This window comes from Syzygium oleosum, unplaced genomic scaffold, assembly GCF_021117445.2.
Source record: "Syzygium oleosum isolate NSW1041296 unplaced genomic scaffold, Sole_v2.1 Sole_v2.16, whole genome shotgun sequence".
NCBI classification, from domain to species: Eukaryota; Viridiplantae; Streptophyta; class Magnoliopsida; order Myrtales; family Myrtaceae; genus Syzygium; species Syzygium oleosum.
This window is the reverse complement of record NW_026607500.1, coordinates 3,408,647-3,430,656: the sequence shown is the minus strand read 5'-3', so window position 1 is coordinate 3,430,656 and position 22,010 is coordinate 3,408,647. Positions and strand designations below refer to the sequence as shown.

The window sequence follows — 22,010 nt, the reverse complement described above, 5'->3', positions numbered from 1 at the left end:
TTCACCTAAAAAAATAGAAACTTGATTAGGCTTAGACCAAAAGCTGTCCAAAAGTTATCTGCCAAGTTCCGAACAAACAAAGCTACATGTCTCATACAAAAAACCAGCTGATAATTGACATAAATTCACGTAAAAAAACCATTTTTAGCAAATATGTCAATCCAATTCTATGGTCTTTGGAGGTCGAGCAGGTTCGACCTTCACATTATTCATAATTCTTGGGCTTTTCCATATATGGTCCTGCAACAATAGGCTTTGGAGGAGTTATTGTAGCCTGAGATGACTGAGGTTGGGAACTGGCCTATGGTTGTGATAGTGGCTTTGGCTTCACCGCAATATGCTTTCGAGGAGCTATTGTAGCATGAGATGACTGAGGCTGAGAACTCGCTTGGGGTTGTGACGGTGTCGTTCGCTTTACACGATGTTTTTGAGCTGTTGTAGCATGATATGACTGAGATCGGGAACTCGCCTTGGGTTGTAATGGTGCCTTTCGCTTTACATCAACATGCTTTCGAGGACAAGTTCTTAATTGCCGAGGTTGTGCACTGGCTTGGGGATGTGCCTTTGCCATTGAAGCAGCTCCTAAAACTACCCCTTTGTCTGGTAGGTTACATACTCTTACACCAGTTGTGCCGGGCTACAAAAGAATGAACATGTTTTTATCTCAAGGAGACATGCAATTGCTATTATAAATTGTTAAAATATCACTCACGTTGAGAATTTGAAGGTTTGTCCTACGATTTGTGTCAACACCCAACCCTACCATTTTCTTCCTCTTCGCCTATGCTTGTCCTTGCATCATTTCATTTTCAATTGCAGGTCTTTTAAACTGAAAAAAATAAAATAAAATCATTTGACATGAGAATGTAATCACAATACATGTATGCATGGGGATTGACGTATTACTCACTAGGATTTTCTGCGGTCTATCCTGAGCAATTACATTGGCTTGAGCACTATAAATACCTTCACCTTGATCAAAACAGACTTTAGCAAAAGCATTGGCCTCACCACTGCATCCTCTTATATCAGCGGTAGCTGTACATCCTATATGAGAGGATGGAGTGGCACTGCATCCTCTTACATTTGCACTAGCCTGAGCAGAAGCATTGGCCTGCCCACTATTGTCTCGTATTGCACTGGCCTCTGCAGAAGCATTGGTCTGGCCTTTGGATCCTCCTTCACTTACGCTTGTCGTTGCTTTAGCTTTAGCCTGAATATACTTATCATCATTAAATTGGAACCATGACATATAAAACTTACAATAGATGGTTCTACCACAACTTACTTGTCTTTTGTCAGGCCTTGGTCCAATGGAATTGGCCTGAGATTGAGCATGAGCTTCAGCTGTACTTGCATTGGCATGAGCACTAGATGAACACACATTGGCTTGAGATTGAGCATGAGCTTCAGCTGTACTTGCATTGGCATGAGCACTAGATGAACATACATCGGCCTGAGCATTGGCCTGAAAAGCACATAGCAAGCATTAATTGACAACATATTAAGATAACATGCTCGGCATCAACATGATCAATTAGTTGAGACAATACCTTTTTCAAAGGACATCCTTTGCTGTTATGTCCAACCACATTGCAGGTAGAACAAGTCATTCGTTTACCCTCTTTAGTCATTCTATCACCTTTTACAAGCTCAATTGGTTGCTTTCTTCTACTTCTTTTTGGCCTACCGGGCATCTTCTTCATCGGTGGGGGTTGAGGAGCTTCTTTCAGCGTTTTCTCCCAAAATTTCTGTCCTCTCACCATAGGCATCATGAATTGATAAGCACTTAGATACTTTACCTTGTAGAAGCACTCAGCTAGGTAGTCGTTCGGATCATTTCTCTTGTGGTGTATCGCACAAATGGCATGACAACATGGAATTCCACTAAGTTCCCAAGCTCTACAAGAACAAGTCTTCAAATTGAAGTCAACAACATATTTGTCACCACCTTCCATAATCTCATATCCTTCATCTCCATTCCATATCAAATGACAATAACTACTAGCAGTTGTATTCTGATGTAACTTATGCGCAATCCTTGGACCATAATTTCTAGTCCACCTAGCACATCCATCCCTCTGAGTGTGCATTCTATTCATAACCATGATTCTAATATTCTCCAGCATGCTCAAAATGGCCTTGCACCTAGCTTCCACGCACCTCCCGTTGAAAGCTTTACTGAGATTATTATCAATAACATCACATTTAATGTTGGTGTCAAAGAAGGCTTTGCACCAGTGTTTTGGCTCGGTACGGAATAGATCGTCATGACCTTGGTGAGTCATTTCTTTCAATCTCTGTCTATGAACCTCAAAATCTGACATATTAGTACTCTTAGCACATTTCCAAAATTGTCTCATCAACTGTTTTCCTTTGTATTTTTGTCCCCAATTGGAATATATGTGCCTTGCACACATCCTATGTTCTGCATTTGGCAAAAGTTCAGCTACGGAAGGGACGAGACCCTGACAAATATATAAAAAAAAAACAAAAGCAAAAGCAAAACATTAATATTGATAAGCATTGCATACAATGTTGCAATCAATTTCCAAATGAGTCATAAAGATGCATTGCATACCTTTTGTTGGTCACTTATCAAAGTCCAACCATTGCCATTACACATATCAAGGTCTGATTTCAACAATTCGATAAACCAAGTCCACGTGTCCTTATTCTCGATTCTTATCACTGCCCATGCCACTGGATACATTTGGTTGTTGGCATCCCTCCCTACGGCACACAATAACTCACCCTTGATCAAACCCCTCAAGAAACATCCATCTAATCTAATTATCTTCCTACATCCAGCCAAAAAACCTTTCATGCAGGCATCAAAGCAAAAGTAAGCCCTATCAAATAATGGTAGAGAATCTGGCAGTGGCCTTTCAACTTTCATCTTAAAATTGCTTGCAGGACTTGAGGTGTAAAGCTCCCCCAAGTAGTCATACATCTGTGCATACCCCTCCTTATAATTGTTTTGCAATTCCTTCAATACTTTTAGCTTTGTTCTCCTACACTGACTCAAAGTGACATTTACTCCCAGCTGTTCTCTAACTAATTTCTTCAACTCAGGTGCATTGATTTTAGGCATTGCAGAAATGAGAATCATGAAGTGTTTAGCTAAGTAAACACTAGACACTCTCTTATTCTCGAAAGTGATACTGCATATATGCTCATCTATATATTTTTTCAAATGAAATGACCCTGTCTTGCTATCAACAGCACCATAAATCATCCAATTACAATTTTTCTGGGCACACCTGGCTCTTACAAATTTTTTTGTGTTCTTGGTATATTTGATTGCTCTTTGCTCAGCCACAGAGTACCTCAAAATTGCATCTTTAAATTCAGTTGCATCCTCGAATGTCATGCCGATAATAAATACCGGATTTGTACCATTTTGTTCATATGATGGGAACCTACTTCTCCTCCTTGAAATAGCAACTTCAACCTCCTCATCGCCCTTATTATTCAAACCTGATTGAAGACTTTCTTCATCATCTGAATAACGGTACTCTGTTTCGTACCCAGAAGCATCTACCAACTGAGCCTCATCCACAACCGGTGTTTGGGAAGTACCAGCTACCTCACTATAAGCGCCACTTTTTAGCCTATGTCTCGCTGAAAATTCCTTTAATTTTCTCCTTGCATCAACCAGTTCAAAATCATCACCGTCACTTGATTGTTCCACATCCACTAAATTACATGCATCATCATCCTCCCTCTCATCCAGATCCCTATTAGCAACCTCAAGCTGATTCCCGTCATCATCAATATTCCCAATCACATTATACAAACCTCCAATTTCCATCTCAGCTCCCGTCTCTTCATCATCAACATGCTCAACATATAGGTCAATATTTTCAGAACGCAGATGATGATAAAATAGATCTATCACATCAGAGTTATCCCATAAATACCTAAGAGTTAGCCCGTCTTTAAGAGTCGTACTTCCAGGAACTCTGTAAAAGAGTTTCTCTATTTCACGCACACCCAAAGCCTCAATAGCTTCAATTATATTAGACAGTAAACCATTATTTAAGCCTATTTCGACAACATCAACCCTTCCACCTACGTATTCCAATGGCGGTCCAACTTGAAACTTACCTCCAAAGAAAACAGTGACATAAACTTTGTTCTCGGCCATTAGACCTACAAGGGAACAAAAACAAAGAGTAAACTTAACTGAGCAGAAGAAAAATATTGATGATTTAACCGCACAAATAAATGCTCTAAGAGAGAAAAGAGCAGAAAAACAAATGAGAAAAGGTGTGGCTGTGTGGAATGGAATGAAAAGATAGGCAATCTGTAGCTTTGATACATCTCATTAAAGGTTTTAAGCTACGATACAAAAATTTTCCAGTCTAGGAATTCCTCCCGTGAAATGGGAGCGACATAAATATCATCCTTTGATTCACAGAGTCATTTGGTAAAGGTTGTAAGAACATCATCTTTGTGTTCAAACCATAATTGTGCTTGTTTATTTTTGTACTTTCTAGCTTGAAGAAGAACTTCATAGCAGAAAAGAATCTTGCAAAAATAATGAACATGTGAAAAGTAAAAAAAAAATAGTGCAGAGATAAAATATTTGGAGCAAGACCGATGACCGAATCAGATGATGAAGAACACATTCTGCTACACAAAGTTTTCTAAACTTGCAATGACCAATGGAGAAGTAGCTGATTCACATTCCGAAATAGGATAGCATGATTTGGCTACTACGAGAAGGGTGCGTACATCAGCACACTCCGGAGTTGAATTTATGTCTACTGATCCTAGCTAACCTAAACTTCTACAATCAATGGAAAATCTAACCCATGTCTGCTGAATCAATCATGAAGATACCGGAAACAACACTTTGAGTTTCCATCACTCTCAGTTGACTCATCATGCTCTTCGATAGAGGTTTAAGCATTATAATGAGGACAGAGGATGACTACTAATAGTTGATTGTGCATCGACTTGAGAGCGCCTTCGGGCAAACAGCCATCCTACCTTACCCTACCTCATCGCAATCGCAACGCAAATCGAAACGCTCCGAACACACAGGTCCTGACCGAACTGGAATAGAAACACACGTCGCTCGATACCAACATGCTATAATGCAGAGAGCGATACCTGTGAGAGGAGTCCCCGTCCCCGTCGCCGTCTCCGTCGTCAAAGCCACTCAATCCGCCATCGAGACTCCCGCAGGACAGGTCTTCGCACGAACTCGCTATCGACGAAGAAGAGAACTCGAACTCGAACTCGAACTCTACGAACTTCAGATCACGATTAAACTCCAAATGATGATGGACGTCGAACTCCAACTCGCGAGGAGACCCAAATCACGAGGGAACTCGAGATCGTCGAACTTGATTTGGGGCTTAGGGTTCAAAGGGTAACCAAATGTTAATTTCGTTTAGAGGGAGAGAAGGACGACGACGAGTCTGGGCTTAGGTTTCATAGGACATCGATTTGAGAAGAAGAAGAAGAAGAGATGTTGTTCCGGCAGAGGTTGAATCGGAGCATACGGTTCAGAGAGACGTTCAGAAGGAAGAAGGAAGGAGACGAAGGAGACGACGCAGGGGAAAGGAAAGAGAGACGTTCAAGAAGAAAGGGGGACGTCCAAAAACGACGTCGTTTTGCATACGTGGACATTTTTGCTTAAACCATTTTCCATGTAGGAGAGAGAAATGATTAATAAGCGCCACGTCAGCGCCACATCAGCGTTTTCCGTTAATAAACTTAACGGTGTTAACTTTAGGACTCAAATGCACTTTTGTTATAAGTTTTAGGACTCGATTGAACTTTTTGCAAGTTTTAGGACTCAAACGCATTTTTGTGACAAGTTTTAGGACTTGTAGTGCACTTTTCCCTTTTTTTTTTATGTGAAAGAAGTGATCCCCTCGAGGAAAGGACAAAAGTTCCCTTCCCCGTGCAAATAAAACAAGCCAGCAAATCTCTCAATTTCCTTGGCTCTCCTGCTTCACTTCTTTTCTTTTCTTAAATACTGGCCGACATTTCTTTCAGGCCTTTCCAAAAGAATCGGTCTTCACTCTCTCTATATATGCTATTGATGTGCCCAAGATTATTGACCATCATTCGGCCACAATCTCGTTCAAATCATGCATCATTGATTTTCTTTACTTAATTCAATTATTCCCCAAGATAAATCAATCTCCCAACTAAGCAAACTTCCCAATCACCATTCACTCGACTCTATCTGTCACCGGTCCGATGCAAATATATTGGTCTAATTAAAATACCGCTAATATCTATATGCAATGTAATTAATATTATTTGTCTAGGGACCGGGATCGATCCGTAATTTTTTATGCAACGAACGTCTAACTAGGTTGCCAAAATTTAGGTGTCAACATGGTACTTGTGATGTTATGACCTGAACATCTAGAGATTGTTCCATGACACAAATCTACCTTATATTCAAGGGTTATTAACACGAAAAATCCCAAACTGGTACACCTATGACAAATCTACCATCCATTAGTTTCCGTTAAATTTTACTGTCAAATTGCTTAGTTAAATGACACATTGCAGTTGACGAATGTATCAGTTTGGGATTTTACCCTCCGTTTGTCCAATGTGTACTAGTTTGTGATTTTTTTTTGTATTAATTCAATTTAATGGAGGGCAAATTTTTCACAAATGTATCAGTTTGGGGTTTTTGATAGTAAAAAAATTAGTTTGGATTAAATTTGTCACAGGTGTACCAGTTTGGGATTTTTCGTGATATTAACCTTATATTCAAATCATACTATCAATATTACGATGGAGATATTGAGATACAACAGTGCAAGTTAAGTCCACTAATATAATCAATCTTTATCGAAGGAAAAGTGAATCATAAAGGACTTAAATTGAGTTGGACGATAAACTTGCCCGGACAAATAGGATTAATGAAAACATTGTATATTAATGAAGTTACGATTTGAAAAGAGAGATTTCTTATAGATTGAAAATTAAGTTTAAAATTGAGGTAGGTTGAACTTATAGGAATTGAGGATCTTTTTTTTTGGCCAAATACAATTTGAAATTTAATCAACTACATCTATCGTAATAAATGGGAAACGTTGTCACGTCCAGTGTTGAGCCAACATCACTAGCAAATTGACCAAAATAAGTTATCAAGAAATTCATCTCCTTATTGTCTTTGAATAAGGTGGTTATTCCCAGGAGTGAATGTAGGAATCACCGACGGCGGATCAGGTGTGAACATTCCAACCAAAGGCATCTTGGGGATTGGCGAAAGCTAAGTATATATTGTGGCCATCAACTTGTCCTTTTTATTCCTTGTATAGTTCAAGTAGCTAGCTTACTCGGGCTCTCAACATTCGCTGTTCGTGCTTGAAAGCACTCTCATATCTATCCTTCAGCCACGTGTCAGAAACGGTTGACTGAATCGAACCGCCTAAGAAGGCAAGTAGGACTCGCTCACCAGTGTCGCGACCGAACTCCCGAGCCCTTTTTTAAACAACATGCAAAAAAGGGGGGCTCGCCTGATACGTGCTAAGTCTAAGTTCAGGACTTAACTCGGGCTCTCCCAAGCCCGTACCATATCGCGACTTAGGGTTTAAGTTTTTAACATGCAAGTGGTTTATATCAAGGAGTCGTCACTAATCGATTTGGGGTAGGTCGATTAGAAACCCAAATAGGATGATGGGAGAGTCACCCTATTCCTACGAACCGGAGATTAACTGAATTCGGGGACTTGGTTACACTAGTTAGATAACTAATGCCCTTTCGGTACCATTTTACACTGTTCATTTTTTGAAAACAATTGTCAGGCAATTTGAATTGATTTTAGGACCTTTCTCCTAACATGTGAGGTGATCAAGCGAGTGCATAATCAGAAACGATTAGCAGTCAGGAACACAACAATGTATGCAGCCTAAGGTTCTAACCTTAACAAGTCAGATGACATTCAAAAACACAACAGCTCATGGAATTGTATTAAAAACATGCATAACAGTAATAAAATTAACATGCAAAATACTACCGCCCAACCTCAGAATTGTCTAATTTAAACAAGACAATAACATGCATAATAATACAACAATAAATTAAAACACTTAGATATAACTTAATTTTAAAAAAAAAAAAATTTTTTTTTTTTTAAAAAAAAATTTTTTTGAAATTTTTTTTCGAAAAAGAAAAATATATATATATATATATATATATATATACACACATATATATAAATAATAGTACAGAAGAGAAAAAAAAATTTTAATTTTTTTTTTAAATTTTTTTTTAAAATAAAATAAAAAATATTAATATAATATTAAACCGGGTCGGGTTGCGGATCCGGGCCGGGTCGGAACCGACCCGGGTCAACGGATCCGACCCGGGCGTTGACCCGGGTCGGATCGGTCAATCCGGATCGGGTCGGAACCGACCCGGGTCAACGGATCCGACCCGGGCGTTGACCCGGGTCGGATCTGTTAATCCGGGTCGGTCGGAACCGACCCGAGTCAACGGATCCGACCCGGGCGTTGACCCGGGTCGGATCTGTTGATTCGGGTCGAATCCGACCCGAACACACAGACCCGCGGGGAGGGGGCGCCGGAGAGGCCAAAATTGGCCGTCCGCCGGCTGACCCAGGCCAGCGCCGCCCCCAAATCGGCTTCTAGGAACACCGCCAAGCCTCGCCGTCCACCTGGGTCGCCGTTTGACCGCCGCTCGTCGGCCGGCGACCGAATTAAAAACCGGCCTCTTTGAGGCATTTTGTCGAACACCGGGCGTGCGCGACCAAAAACAGGAGATTCCGACCTGTTTCGAGGCCCCGCCGTCCTCGGGAAACCTGTTCTTACCTTTAACGATGATGCACGGACGGCGGGGGACGGCGGTATGGGCCGGGACTCGCGCGAAACGGCCGGCGCGGGTCCCGGCCAAACCGGGAGCAAAAACAGGGGAGAACAGGGCAGTTCGGGCCGGGGGACGACTCACCGGTCGACGGCGCATCTGGGAGGTTTCCGACTGATTGGGGGACGACGGCGACGCTGCTGGTTCTTCTTTTGCTCCGGCGGAACCTCGGTATGCCTTCTTTCTCTCTGATTTCTCTCTCTGTCTCTCCTTCTCTTCCGGTGCTCTGTTTTGGCCGAGAATAACCAACCAGCCGGCGACGTCGGTTCGGTGGATCGTCGGCGACTCTGGCTCGTTTGAGGAACCCCTGCGGCTATATTCTTCCACCTGCAAACTAAAGATCACAAAAAATTTTCTCCAATCCTCTCTTTCTCCCCCCCGATCTCTCTGTTCTGTTTTTTTTTTTGTAAAACGGCCGACCGGGGCGGCTTTGGCTCTCTGTGTCGCCGCCGTCGGCTCGGCGGCGGGGATGGATGGCTGAAGCTGAGGCGCGGTGGCCGCCGGAAGCCCTCTTTCTCTCTCAGCTCACACTCTCACGCTCTCTCTGTGTTTTCCTCTAAAATGGCCGCCGGGGACTCTCTCCGCTCAAACCGACCGAGAAAAAACCGCCTCTCCTCTCCCCTCTCTCTGGTCTGTATATTCGACGACGACGACGCCATTCTCTGCTCCATTCAATGCTCTGCACCGGCCTCTGCTCCTACCAAGACTTTCGCGGCCATTAGGCCGGTGCAGAGGAGGGGCCGATTCTGTGAGGACGCAGAGAGCGAAGGAGAGAGAGAGGGAGCTCCAGAGATAGGGAAGACGGGACTGGCCTTAATGGCCAGTCCCTGTGGCGTGTTCCCCCGGCCTCCTCTGACCGGATGACGACGATGAGGAGCGGCGCCGCCGTGCGTCACGCTTCGGTCGCGCACAGGGGAGAACAGGGGAGGAAAGAGCGACCGGCGAGGGAGAAGGAAGAGAGGAAGGGGTTGGGCCGGGCCAGGCCCAGTCCGCGCGGAGGAAAAAAAGGAAACGGGCTGGGCCCGCGCAGGAGGAAAGAGAAAAAAGAAAAAGGAAGAAAAGGGCCGGGTCGGCCCAGCCCCGACCCGGCCCGAATCGATTTCGAATTTTTTTTTTTTTTTTTTTTTAAATTTTAAGAAAATATGCTCTAATAGGCCTTATTAATGCACATATGCCTAATGTCTATATGCAATGCATTTAAATAGAAATATTTTTTTGTTTTAGGAATTAAAGAAATTAACTCCTAAATTTTGCAATTAATTTTGGGCAAATTAAAAATAGGTGTCAACAGCTGCCCCTCTTTGAAGGTGAGCTCGCAGAGATTGAGCTCGCAGAGGTTACGTTCAAAGATAAAATGGCACCTAAATTTGGCCCATGCATGCTCAATGAATGTTATTTTTAGCGAGACCGGAGTCCCATTTTTATGATGCGATATAAGATGATGCATGCTAAAGCAAATAAAAACATACCTGGGGCTACTTACCTTGCCGAAGGGTAGAGTAATTCCAGATGGTTGATATTGTGTGTCGAGGACCCGAACCTGTCTTCGGTCGCCTTGACGAAAAAATGGTTTGTCTAGGACCCGAACCTTTCTTCGGTCGCCTTGACGGGGATTGTTTTTGTCTAGGACCCGAACCTTTCTTCGGTCGCCTTGACTGGGGAAATCGTCTGTCTAGGACCCGGACCTTTCTTCGGTCGCCTTGACTGACTGGATTTTGTTTGTCAAAGTACCTGGGGGTCGTCGCCCGAGGGTTTGACGGTTTGCACGGTGGGTCCTCGCCAACGGAGTCTTGAAAAGGCTCAAACGATGAGCACACAGGGGTCCTCGCCCGAGGATTTGTTGGTTTGCACGGTGGGTCCTCGCCGGCAGGTCTTGAAAAGGCTCAAACGATGAGCACACGGGGTCCTCGCCCGAGGATTTGTTGTGAACATGGGGGTCGGTCCCATGCTCAGAGGGTGAACAACGGGGTCAATCCGATGTTCAGAGGGTGAACAACGGGGTCAATCCGATGTTCAATTGGTGAACAACGGGGTCACTCCGATGTTCAGAGGGTGAACAACGGGGTCAATCCGATGTTCAGAGGGTGAACAACGGGGTCACTCCGATGTTCAGAGGGTGAACAACGGGGTCAATCCGATGTTCAATTGGTGAACAACGGGGTCACTCCGATGTTCAGAGGGTGAACAACGGGGTCAATCCGATGTTCAGAGGGTACCGTAACAATCGTAGGTACATAGATTTTTGGAATCAGGCATGGGTAGAATATACTTACCTGGGCACGTTCCTGCCTCTTAAGGGCGTGTCTCCTGTCAGACAAGTTTTTTGTGCAAAGACATACGTATTCATCGGAGAAATAGACAACTGAGGCTATTCTTGAATATCGTATGAAATATCTTGACCAGCTAGTCAAGATGCTTTTCTTTTTCAAAGGAGCACCCAATTTACCTTCTGGGTAGTTTGAAAAGAAATCTGATGAAATACCTGGGATTTCTTACCCGGAGGTTTGATGTATCATCTGCTGAATACCCGACCTTTTTCAGGGCATCTCTTTTGTGATGATAATGAGGGCTTTTCAGTGCCCGAATTTTCATGTTCTATCACTGGGGATTAGAACTCTGAGCTGCAAAAGCATGCTGTGTCAATTCCACTTGGGGAACAGAAAAAAATTTTGTGACATCTTTGGAGACGCTCAAAAGGTCATATGTTTTTTGAGTCTTTGAAGATATTTTACCTGTCAAAGAGAGTTAGCGCAAACATGCATGCATTCATCAAGGATAGACAAGCTATGCTATTCCAGAATGCGCATTTGAAAGTTCATGCATGATAATTTTGCCATGCTCATCACCAAACATCCACCGAGGGTAAATCAAGACAATTTTCGCTTGGGAGGTGGACTTCTCGAGATGCTGAACGAGGGATTCTCAGTCAGAAAGGACTTTCCACTCGCTCTCATTGAAAAGGGCTATTTGTCCCGTCCATTAATGCGGGAACATCGAAAACACTCAATCGACCACTATCACATCCGTAAGGGTCTCGAGTTTTCTCGCAAGCGATGCAGCGCCGCCAATCGAGAGGTCTTCTTCAGGGTCGTAATGTAGGCTTGGTCAATGGCTTAACGAAGGAGACTGTCCGAGTCAAGGCCATGAAAGAAAATATTCTGCAATCATCTCCGGGTTTACAAGTCAAGAACCTGCAAAACGAGATAGAAATAGTCTTGCTCGCACTTCCTCGAGCGTTGTTTATAAACATTTGAAATTCCACGTTAAATCAAATGCCCTAATCAGAAGAGACTTCATGAGGGACGTAACGTGGGCTCGGTTCACAGGTTGAGAAACGAAAGGATCGTTAGGCTCAAAAATGTGTGTAAGGGTGAGAGTTGGTGATCATCTTGGCATTGTCACCTGTCTTTTTCTTCATCATCAGGATCCTCTTGGACAACTCCCTGGGTAATCCCGTGTTTTAGCATCTTTGACAACATTTTCTTGAGGAGCTTATGCGTCAAGCATTTTCCTGGATACCATTCTATCATGTGACAGATCTTTGTCAAGACAGAGTTCCTAAAGTAGGAATTTGTATCGAAGAAGAACTCAAGTTTAACCCTTTGGGGTCGTCTTTTCATCGTTTTTCTTCTTCTCCTTTTTCTTTTTCTTTGTTTTTTATTCATGGGCATTGGCCTTGCTTTTACCAGGCACACTGCTTTTTCATGCCCCTAGTTTTCAGCATTTTATTGCTGCTCTTTTGGTGTTGTCAGGACTAGCCTAAACAAGCTTGAGCAGAAATAATGTTATTAGGCTCTTGGAGTCTTCATCTTGATTCGGTATTTTGGACCCTGATGTTCAAGCTGTGGTGACTTTTGCCTTGCCCCGGTGTAGGGGATGATCACCAACTGGGTTGGTACGAAATGAAATCGCCGGCTCAATTGGGCTAGCAAGGGATATAAGTGTATGGGATAGAAGAAGAACCGCTCTTCGTCATCCTAGGGCACTTAAATTATTGTGAGAGTTCATCTGCAATAAAAACACTCAAAGATTAATGCAAATGAGAGCAAGAAAATTCCTATTCATCTTTGTCACCTTGTGAGAGCTGTTGCAGCTGATGATCATAGAAAATTTTAGATATTACAAACTCCTCATCCTTTCCTGTCTTGCTCAGTGACAACATCACTGTTATCAATAAGATATTGGCATTTTGGACAGGCTTTAGTTTGCTGCTCCTCTCTTGACAAAGCCCTCTTAGCCTCGACTGTCCGGCCGTCGATGGTGTGCTTGTCTTGGAAGACTCTTTCGAGAACCACCGGATCCGTGAAAACAACGAGGCCGAAGTCACAGGGGCGGTGATCGAAAGGGAGGGACGCTCTTCTTGCTCCCTCTGAATTTGAATTCTCCCTGTGATGTTGGTTTACCTCAAGCTGCCCCAATGTGGGGTGGTTCTTGACAGGGGTGATTTAAAAAGAACCTCCAAGTGTATGGGCTCAAATGGTCAAGCAAAGGATTAATGGTAGTGTATGGGGCAGAGAAATGAACTGCCTCTCGTCATTTTGGCTACCGTACCTTATGCGAGAAATCTCTTTACCTTGTAAAAGTGGAACCTTTTCGCTCATCTTACATGGGTTTGGTATTTAAGAATGTGTATAGGCTAAGGATTGCCTCTCATCATCCTAACACACCTCGTTCAATATATCGGAGCAGTTCGACACCATTCGTCGAATTGTCCAGATTTTCACAGGGAATTGGTGAATTAAACAGGTAAAATTACCATGCGAAATTCTTTCGAAAAGACATGCAATGCACTTGGGGGAAGGTTAAGCATTTATTTGCTTTAACATGTTTCCCTTTTCTTTTGATTCTTTCAACTCTTAAAGCTTTTAAGGGAAAGAAATACTTACCTGTGTTGTAACAGTGAGGCAAACCTGCAAGGTAATGAGAAAGACCGTGTTAATGAACGGCTCTTTGAGGGACAGGAATTGGGAACGATACAACATTACCCTTCGTGATTCCCCTCATTTGAAATTAAATTGACAACTCCTTGAGTTTTCTCGGATGTTGATAATTCCCTCCTAACAAAAACAGGAGCTTATGTTAGAAATGAGAGGATTGAGGGTAAATTGAGAACGATACAAATTACCCTTCTTCCATTTTGCCTTCAAAGCTAGCAGAGTCTTTTCTCCTCTTTACTTTGTTCAATTCTCTATCTCGATCTGCTCCTCCATATTCTTGGTCATGAAGCTCGAATGAGATCCTCTATAATTAGGGGTGCTCCCGAATAGAGGTTCTATTGTCGGCGGATGCTTGTGTCAATGCGGCTCCGGTACGTCGGGGAGTTTCTCGGGAATCATATGATTCCTGACATGCACAGGGTATGTGCAATTGCTTGCATGGGGATCTTCGCAGCAAAGCTAATCTCTACTTTAAAGGTCTTTGACGAACATGGGCATGACTACCATCGAGACTTCTGTGGTTGTCAGGATCTGCCTTGACGCCAGTTTGTCATGTGCGAAGTCCTTTTTAGCTGCTTGCACCATAAGTGTTGTTTACTCAATTTTGTCCTATGTAAAAGGAAAAGACATGTCATTTCTATGCTAAAGTGGATGAACTTTAGGAACGAAATACACCCTTTTTTATGGACTGGGAGATTGCGTGCCCCCTAGTCTACTCTCCTAATTAAGCACTTCTTCGTCATGTTTCATTCGAGAGGTCTCGACATTGGTGCTCTATCCGGCTCGCTAGCACGTCAGAGTCATGTTCCCCAGTTCATTATCTGCAAAAGAAAAGGGAAGGAATGTCATTTCCAAACTTTGTTAAGGAATAAGACATACCTTTTTCTTTCAAAAGGGATAATCTTTTTTTTGATCTGCCCCCGGCTCTCGTACGAAATGATGTTTCGCTCATCATGGGGTCAAGGAATGGTCAACATTCTCTTTGACTTTCTGGGGTTGATATCACCTACTGGTAGTAGTGAGATTTGCCCCATGTTTCATTTGAAGATTGGATGATCTTCGCTCGGACTGCTCCTATCAGATGAGTTGGTCCGCTAGCATCATTAGGGTCTGATGTGCTCTTCAGTTTGTGTCATTTTCAAATGTCCCCTTTGTAATAACAAATCAAAAAGGAGTATGCTCTGAGACACGAAGTGAGCGAGTTAGAAAAACAAACAGGGCTATGGGTATGCATGCTTTTCCATCACTATTCTTTTTTTGCCCTTTTGAAAAATGATAAAACGTTTGTTTTATTTTCAAAAGCTTAGAAACGAGGAAACATGAGGAAGCCCGGGCCTCAGAACACTTTCCTTTTCGTGGCTGGATATCATCAACGGGCCGGTTTGGTATACTACCTCATGCCCTCAAAACATTATTTATTTACAAAACATGGATTTACAACCTCAAAAGAGGGAGAGTTCAAAAAGACATTTCCTCCAGCAGAAATGACGACAAAAAGCAAAATACAAGGATAGCCCCTTTTCCAGGGATTCATGCAGAAGAGAGGAGAAAAATTCTACTCAAGCGGGCTTGCGCCCATTCCCTTCACCGGTCTCGAATGAGAAAGTCTTGGTATCCAGCAGGTTTTGAATTCGGTGCTTAAGAGTATAACACCCATCAGTTGAATGTCCCACCTCGCCCATGTGATAATCACATTTTTTAGACGGATTGTAGTTTGAAAAGCTCTCAGGATTAGGTCGCTTTGGTTCAGTGGAGAGCAGCCCTTTCTTCCGGAGTATTGCCAGCATCTGAGACGGAGGTCCTGGGAGGGGAGTGAATTGTCTCCGGTTGTTTCGCTTTTGTGATGGAGGGATACTGGGTTTGTATTGTTCATGTTGCATGAACTTTGGGCATAGGGTGCTCAATTCCTTAGGATCAGGGGACTCGTGGACATTGTCAGCCATGACATCTTTACCCTTTTGATTGAGACCGGAGGTCTCCATTTGAATCATCACCCCTGGTCTTGGATGGCGAAGTGGAGTCATGGTGAGTTGGTCTAAGCGGACCGACAGATGTTCCACTTGTTTTCAGAGTCGTTGAAGAAAGGCGAAGACCTGCTTCATTTCGGTTTCCATGTTATTGAGACGGACGTTTTCTTCGGCCATTTTTTGTAACTACCTGCGAAAACGCGTATATGAATGAGTATAATGCCCAATAAAGAATCATTCTATGACTTAGTCATATTATTATTGCATATTTTCTTTATTTGCAAAGAAAAAATAAGCAAAAAAGGTTTTTATTAATATTAACATTACAGGCGGCGTCCCCGGGGTTCGAACCCCGGTCGCCTCGGACCGTTACTGCTCATCCCCGGATACCACTGGGCCGAAGGCCGCGGTGGTGTCATTAAGGGGCAAAAAATTTCATTTAAAGCATAAAAAATGGCCCGAGTTATATTAACATTTGTACAACCTAAAAACATTTTTACAGGAGATAACCAAAATCCCTGAACATAATTACTAGGAAATATAAAGGACAGAGGCTTTTAACAAAAGGGTGCCCTTCCTAGATACTCATTTTATAAACGATGGGGAAATCACGGTCTCTCGGAGGCGCTTATTTTTACGGACAAGCTCCGCAATAAGCGTATCCCTGGTATATAGACTGCAATCAACGGGTGGCCTAACAGTAACAAATCAATTGAATAAGTAGACCGTATATATAAAAAAATGAGAAGGGATAGAATATATACCTTTCCTTGAACCATGGCAATCGCAACAACATGCACATGAGGAGTGAGGTTCGATTTCTATCTAGACTGGCTCAGCAACATGAAGTTAAAAGGGTGCCCGACCGTCGCAGCCTCGCGTTGGTGTCAAGTCCTTTTAACCTCGGCCAAATCGAAAGGAATATCTTATAGTCACGCGGATAGCGGCTAAAGATACTTCTTTACGATTTTTAGAAATAAATTTCGGGGAAAAGAAAGGCAACCTCTACATCGCGGGCTCGCGTTCGAGGTCGTATCTTTCTTAACACCATCCTAACATGCCCCTATCGCGGCCCAGGTCCGGCAGCGTGGTTGTGTGTGCAACGGTGTAGTGCTAAATCATTAAAGCATGCACAACAAATTATAAACAATCAATTCGAACCTGCAAGGCAAATAACACCTTAATGTCAGGATCATACCTGGAGTCCTTGCTGCCAAACAAAAATTATTTTGAACAAGACAAAAATTTTTGGCTTAAGTCCACTTTAAAAAAATGCAAATCCCCAGCGGAGTCGCCAGTCTGTCGCGATCGAACTCCCGAGCCCTTTTTTAAACGACATGCAAAAAAGGGGGGCTCGCCTGATACGTGCTAAGTCTAAGTTCAGGACTTAACTCGGGCTCTCCCAAGCCCGTACCATATCGCGACTTAGGGTTTAAGTTTTTAACATGCAAGTGGTTTATATCAAGGAGTCGCCACTAATCGATTTGGGGTAGGTCGATTAGAAACCCAAATAGGATGATGGGAGAGTCACCCTATTCCTACGAACCAGAGATTAACTGAATTCGGGGACTTGGTTACACTAGTTAGATAACTAATGCCCTTTCGGTACCATTTTACCCTGTTCATTTTTTGAAAATAATTGTCAGGCAATTTGGATTGATTTTAGGACCTTTCTCCTAACATGTGAGGTGATCAAGCGAGTGCATAATCAGAAACGATTAGCAGTCAGGAACACAACAATGTATGCAGCCTAAGGTTCTAACCTTAACAAGTCAGATGACATTCAAAAACACAACAGCTCATGGAATTGTATTAAAAACATGCATAACAGTAATAAAATTAACATGCAAAATACTACCGCCCAACCTCAGAATTGTCTAATTTAAACAAGACAATAATATGCATAATAATACAACAATAAATTAAAACACTTAGATATAACTTAATTTTAAAAAAAAAAACTTTTTTTTTTTTAAAAAAAAAAAAATTTTAAAATTTTTTTTTCGAAAAAGAAAAAAAAAATATATATATATATATATATATATATACACATATATAAATAATAGTACAGAAGAGAAAAAAAATTTAAATTTTTTTTTAAAATTTTTTTTAAAATAAAATAAAATAAAATAAAAATATTAATATAATATTAAACCGGGTCGGGTTGCGGATCCGGGCCGGGTCGGAACCGACCCGGGTCAACGGATCCGACCCGGGCGTTGACCCGGGTCGGATCTGTTAATCCGGGTCGGTCGGAACCGACCCGAGTCAACGGACTCGACCGGGCGTTGACCGGGTCGGATCTGACTGATTGATTCGGGCCGACCCGACCCGAACACACGCACTCGGGGAGAGGGCGCCGGAGAGGCCAAAATTGGCCGTCCGCCGGCTGACCCAGGCCAGCGCCGCCCCCAAATCGGCTTCTAGGAACACCGCCAAGCCTCGCCGTCCACCTGGGTCGCCGTTTGACCGCCGCTCGCCGGCCGGCGACCGAATTAAAAACCGGCCTCTTTGAGGCATTTTGTCGAACACCGGGCATGCGCGACCAAAAACAGGAGATTCCGACCTGTTTCGAGGCCCCGCCGTCCTCGGGAAACCTGTTCTTACCTTTAACGATGATGCACGGACGGCGGGGGACGGCGGTATGGGCCGGGACTCGCGCGAAACGGCCGGCGCGGGTCCCGGCCAAACCGGGAGCAAAAACAGGGGAGAACAGGGCAGTTCGGGCCGGGGGACGACTCACCGGTCGACGGCGCGTCTGGGAGGTTTCCGACTGATTGGGGGACGACGGCGACGCTGCTGGTTCTTCTTTTGCTCCGGCGGAACCTCGGTATGCCTTCTTTCTCTCTGATTTCTCTCTCTGTCTCTCCTTCTCTTCCGGTGCTCTGTTTTGGCCGAGAATAACCAACCAGCCGGCGACGTCGGTTCGGTGGATCGTCGGCGACTCTGGCTCGTTTGAGGAACCCCTGCGGCTGTATTCTTCCACCTGCAAACTAAAGATCACAAAAAATTTTCTCCAATCCTCTCTTTCTCCCCCCCGATCTCTCTGTTCTGTTTTTTTTTTGTAAAACGGCCGACCGGGGCGGCTTTGGCTCTCTGTGTCGCCGCCGTCGGCTCGGCGGCGGGGATGGATGGCTGAAGCTGAGGCGCGGTGGCCGCCGGAAGCCCTCTTTCTCTCTCAGCTCACACTCTCACGCTCTCTCTGTGTTTTCCTCTAAAATGGCCGCCGGGGACTCTCTCCGCTCAAACCGACCGAGAAAAAACCGCCTCTCCTCTCCCCTCTCTCTGGTCTGTATATTCGACGACGACGACGCCATTCTCTGCTCCATTCAATGCTCTGCACCGGCCTCTGCTCCTACCAAGACTTTCGCGGCCATTAGGCCGGTGCAGAGGAGGGGCCGATTCTGTGAGGACGCAGAGAGCGAAGGAGAGAGAGAGGGAGCTCCAGAGATAGGGAAGACGGGACTGGCCTTAATGGCCAGTCCCTGTGGCGTGTTCCCCCGGCCTCCTCTGACCGGATGACGACGATGAGGAGCGGCGCCGCCGTGCGTCACGCTTCGGTCGCGCACAGGGGAGAACAGGGGAGGAGAGAGCGACCGGCGAGGGAGAAGGAAGAGAGGAAGGGGTTGGGCCGGGCCAGGCCCAGTCCGCGCGGAGGAAAAAAAAGGAAACGGGCTGGGCCCGCGCAGGAGGAAAGAGAAAAAAGAAAAAGGAAGAAAAGGGCCGGGTCGGCCCAGTCCCGACCTGGCCCGAATCGATTTCGAATTTTTTTTTTTTTTTTTTTTTAAAATTTTAAGAAAATATGCTCTAATAGGCCTTATTAATGCACATATGCCTAATGTCTATATGCAATGCATTTAAATAGAAATATTTTTTTGTTTTAGGAATTAAAGAAATTAACTCCTAAATTTTGCAATTAATTTTGGGCAAATTAAAAATAGGTGTCAACAACCAGCAACTGTTGCATTCCCTCTAACTACGCCAACTGCTCCATTTTTTGTTTACCCTCTTCATCTCAACCGCAGAAGGTGAGAATCCTAGTGTTGTTAAAAATTCGACCAAGGAAATATTATCCTCTTGGCGCAAGACCATGTGTGATGAATCGCTTGACCAGCTCATAGGTAGGGAAAAAAAAGGATAGTCACCTAATTCCTTTATTTATGTTTTATGTTTAAGTTTTGCCTTTAATTGTTACCTAATTCAGGATTAATTTATCTCGCCTAAACATAGAAGCTTGGTGACCTAGTCCATTTCAAAATCTAAAATCAGTATAACGGCCAACATTGCAGGCACGGTCACTAGAGTACTCTAGACAACATTTAGGCTGGAAATGGTCCGAGAGAATGCAGCCCGTAGCTTTTGCTGAGGCAAATGAGAAATTGTTAGGGATAAAGACAGTGATACCATAAGTACCGTAATTTTTATACGATGCTCACTTGAATGCCGTAACTTTTTTTTTTTCGATCACTTGAATGTCATATCGGTAAAAAATCATTCACTTGAGTGCATATTCCGGCAATTCATCATACAAGGCTTTAAAATAAAGTTTATAATTCGACCTGGCTTTTTTTTAAAGAAAAAATTCAAGTCCGAAGTGGAAAATGGACAAGAGGACATTTCAATTGAGACTAAAACGATGACGCTTCATTGCAAGGCTTGGGAAAAGCCAATTCTCTGTTTTACTCACTCTCTCTCTCTCTCAGTCTCTATTCGATGGCCACGGGCTGCGCCTTTAGACCCGCCTCCCCCAATGAAGTTGCTTGACGAGAAACTCAACGTGACCAGCTTTATCTCATCACGGGTGAACCTGTAGAGGTTTGATCCGGCGAGCGATGTCGAGAGGTCCTCCAAGAGTGTCGTTGAACTGGCGTTGTTCAAATCGGATAGAGAAAGCCTTTGGAACGAGTAATGCTTTGTCACCTTCTTCTTGGGCTAGCACTTCTTGGCTTCTTCCGTGGTCTGGCAATTGCTTATCACCGTAGACCTCCATAGAAATTTCTTCACAGCAATTTGGTGAAATAGTTTTCGACTGAATTGATCCATGAACTTCAAAACTTGCACTTCTTGAACGTGGACACTAAGCAACTGAAAAAATTTCGTGGCGTTCAATAGTGTGCCAGATCAAGTTAGGGATGGCCATGTGACAATTTCAAAGGAGATCTTTTTCCTGTGACTGGACTTTTGTAGTTTTTGTCCTGTACTAATATCAATCATAATGAGGAAAAAGCGTGTTTATATTTGTTTAAACATAACGGATTCCTTTCCAGCTCTGCAGCAAGCGTTCCCTTGTTCTAGTGATTACCGGAATTGCGAAAAACTGGCGGAGACTTCCAGTCCGAAAACTTGAAAATGACAAATGTATCTTAAATTCATACATTTTTGCATGTCAATATCTAGAAGCATTTCACATTAGGTAAAAGTAACATGGTAAGTTTCGCAAGATTCGCAACAAGAAATTCAGTTGAACTAGTTTTTTTTCTCAGTTTTCAATATTTGCAGCTAGCATCAAACAATTCATTGCTATAAAACTGAGTGCGCATAACCAATAATCATAGCCACAATCGAATAATAATTCAGTATTGATTCAAAAGGCATCTCGATTGCCAAGAAGGGTTGAACCTGGACACCACGTGAAAACACTCTTTTTTGGATTACAACCAAAAAGAACTAGCAGTCGAGATTCTACATTTCAGAATCAAAAGATACGGCGACTAAGAATCCTATTTTCAAAAAAAATGTAGGAATTCTGCCACCACAGATTCATATTATTCTTGTTAAGTCATTCTATATCAGCATGCACATCCGCCTCTTTGCTCTCAGTCTAAAACAGCCTCAAGGACGCCCTGATAATATCTGCAAGCAATTTTGAAAGATCACTACGAAGAAAAAGAGATGTGATAATACAATATTATCGTCAAAAGGAATTACAGCGCACATGAATACATAGAGACCAGAAGATGGAGAAAGATTGCGGTTTGGGGAAATGCGAGACATAATTAAAGAAAGAATCAAGCAGGACAACATCAGATTCAGATTAGCGAGTCCCTCATCGTTACAACTTGTAATCAGACGTTATCTTTCCCTTTTTTTCCAATGAGTAAGATTTTATTCAGTAAAAAACACAAGCAGGGAAGCAATCCTGTTACAAGATGAAATACACAAGCTCAGGCACATTAGGAAGCACAAGGAACTCTATCAATAAGACGAAGTTGAAGAGCAGAGTGTTGAGAATCCTGCT

At 43.3% G+C, this 22,010-nt stretch overlaps 1 protein-coding gene across 4 annotated transcripts; it reads right to left on the bottom strand.

Annotated features, from left to right (window-relative positions):
* LOC115667281 (uncharacterized) lies at positions 1-4,399 on the bottom strand. 4 transcript variants are annotated; one of them, XM_056318682.1, is made up of 6 exons: positions 2,582-4,399; positions 1,554-2,468; positions 1,289-1,468; positions 911-1,213; positions 713-829; positions 1-637 (listed from the first exon to the last, which is right to left on the bottom strand). In XM_056318682.1, exons 1-5 carry the CDS (start codon positions 4,148-4,150, stop codon positions 782-784), a joined length of 3,015 nt encoding a protein of 1,004 aa, XP_056174657.1. In that variant the 5' UTR covers positions 4,151-4,399; the 3' UTR covers positions 1-637; positions 713-781. The 4 variants fall into 4 exon arrangements, with proteins under 4 accessions (XP_056174657.1, XP_056174656.1, XP_056174658.1 ...); XM_056318681.1 differs by having other exon boundaries at positions 713-1,213; positions 2,582-4,397; XM_056318683.1 differs by lacking the exons at positions 1-637; positions 713-829 and having other exon boundaries at positions 1,082-1,206.
* Positions 4,400-22,010: the final 17,611 nt, after the last annotated feature.

Excerpts from the sequence above, each read along its gene's own strand:
- LOC115667281 (XM_056318681.1), bottom strand. The coding sequence starts at position 4,150 with ATGGCCGAGAACAAAGTTTATGTCACTGTTTTCTTTGGAGGTAAGTTT. Across the intron at positions 1,469-1,553 it reads AAGGATGTCCTTTGAAAAAG|GCCAATGCTCAGGCCGATGT; the intron begins GTATTGTCTCAA and ends TGTGCTTTTCAG. Across the intron at positions 1,214-1,288 it reads CAAGGCCTGACAAAAGACAA|GCTAAAGCTAAAGCAACGAC; the intron begins GTAAGTTGTGGT and ends AAGTATATTCAG.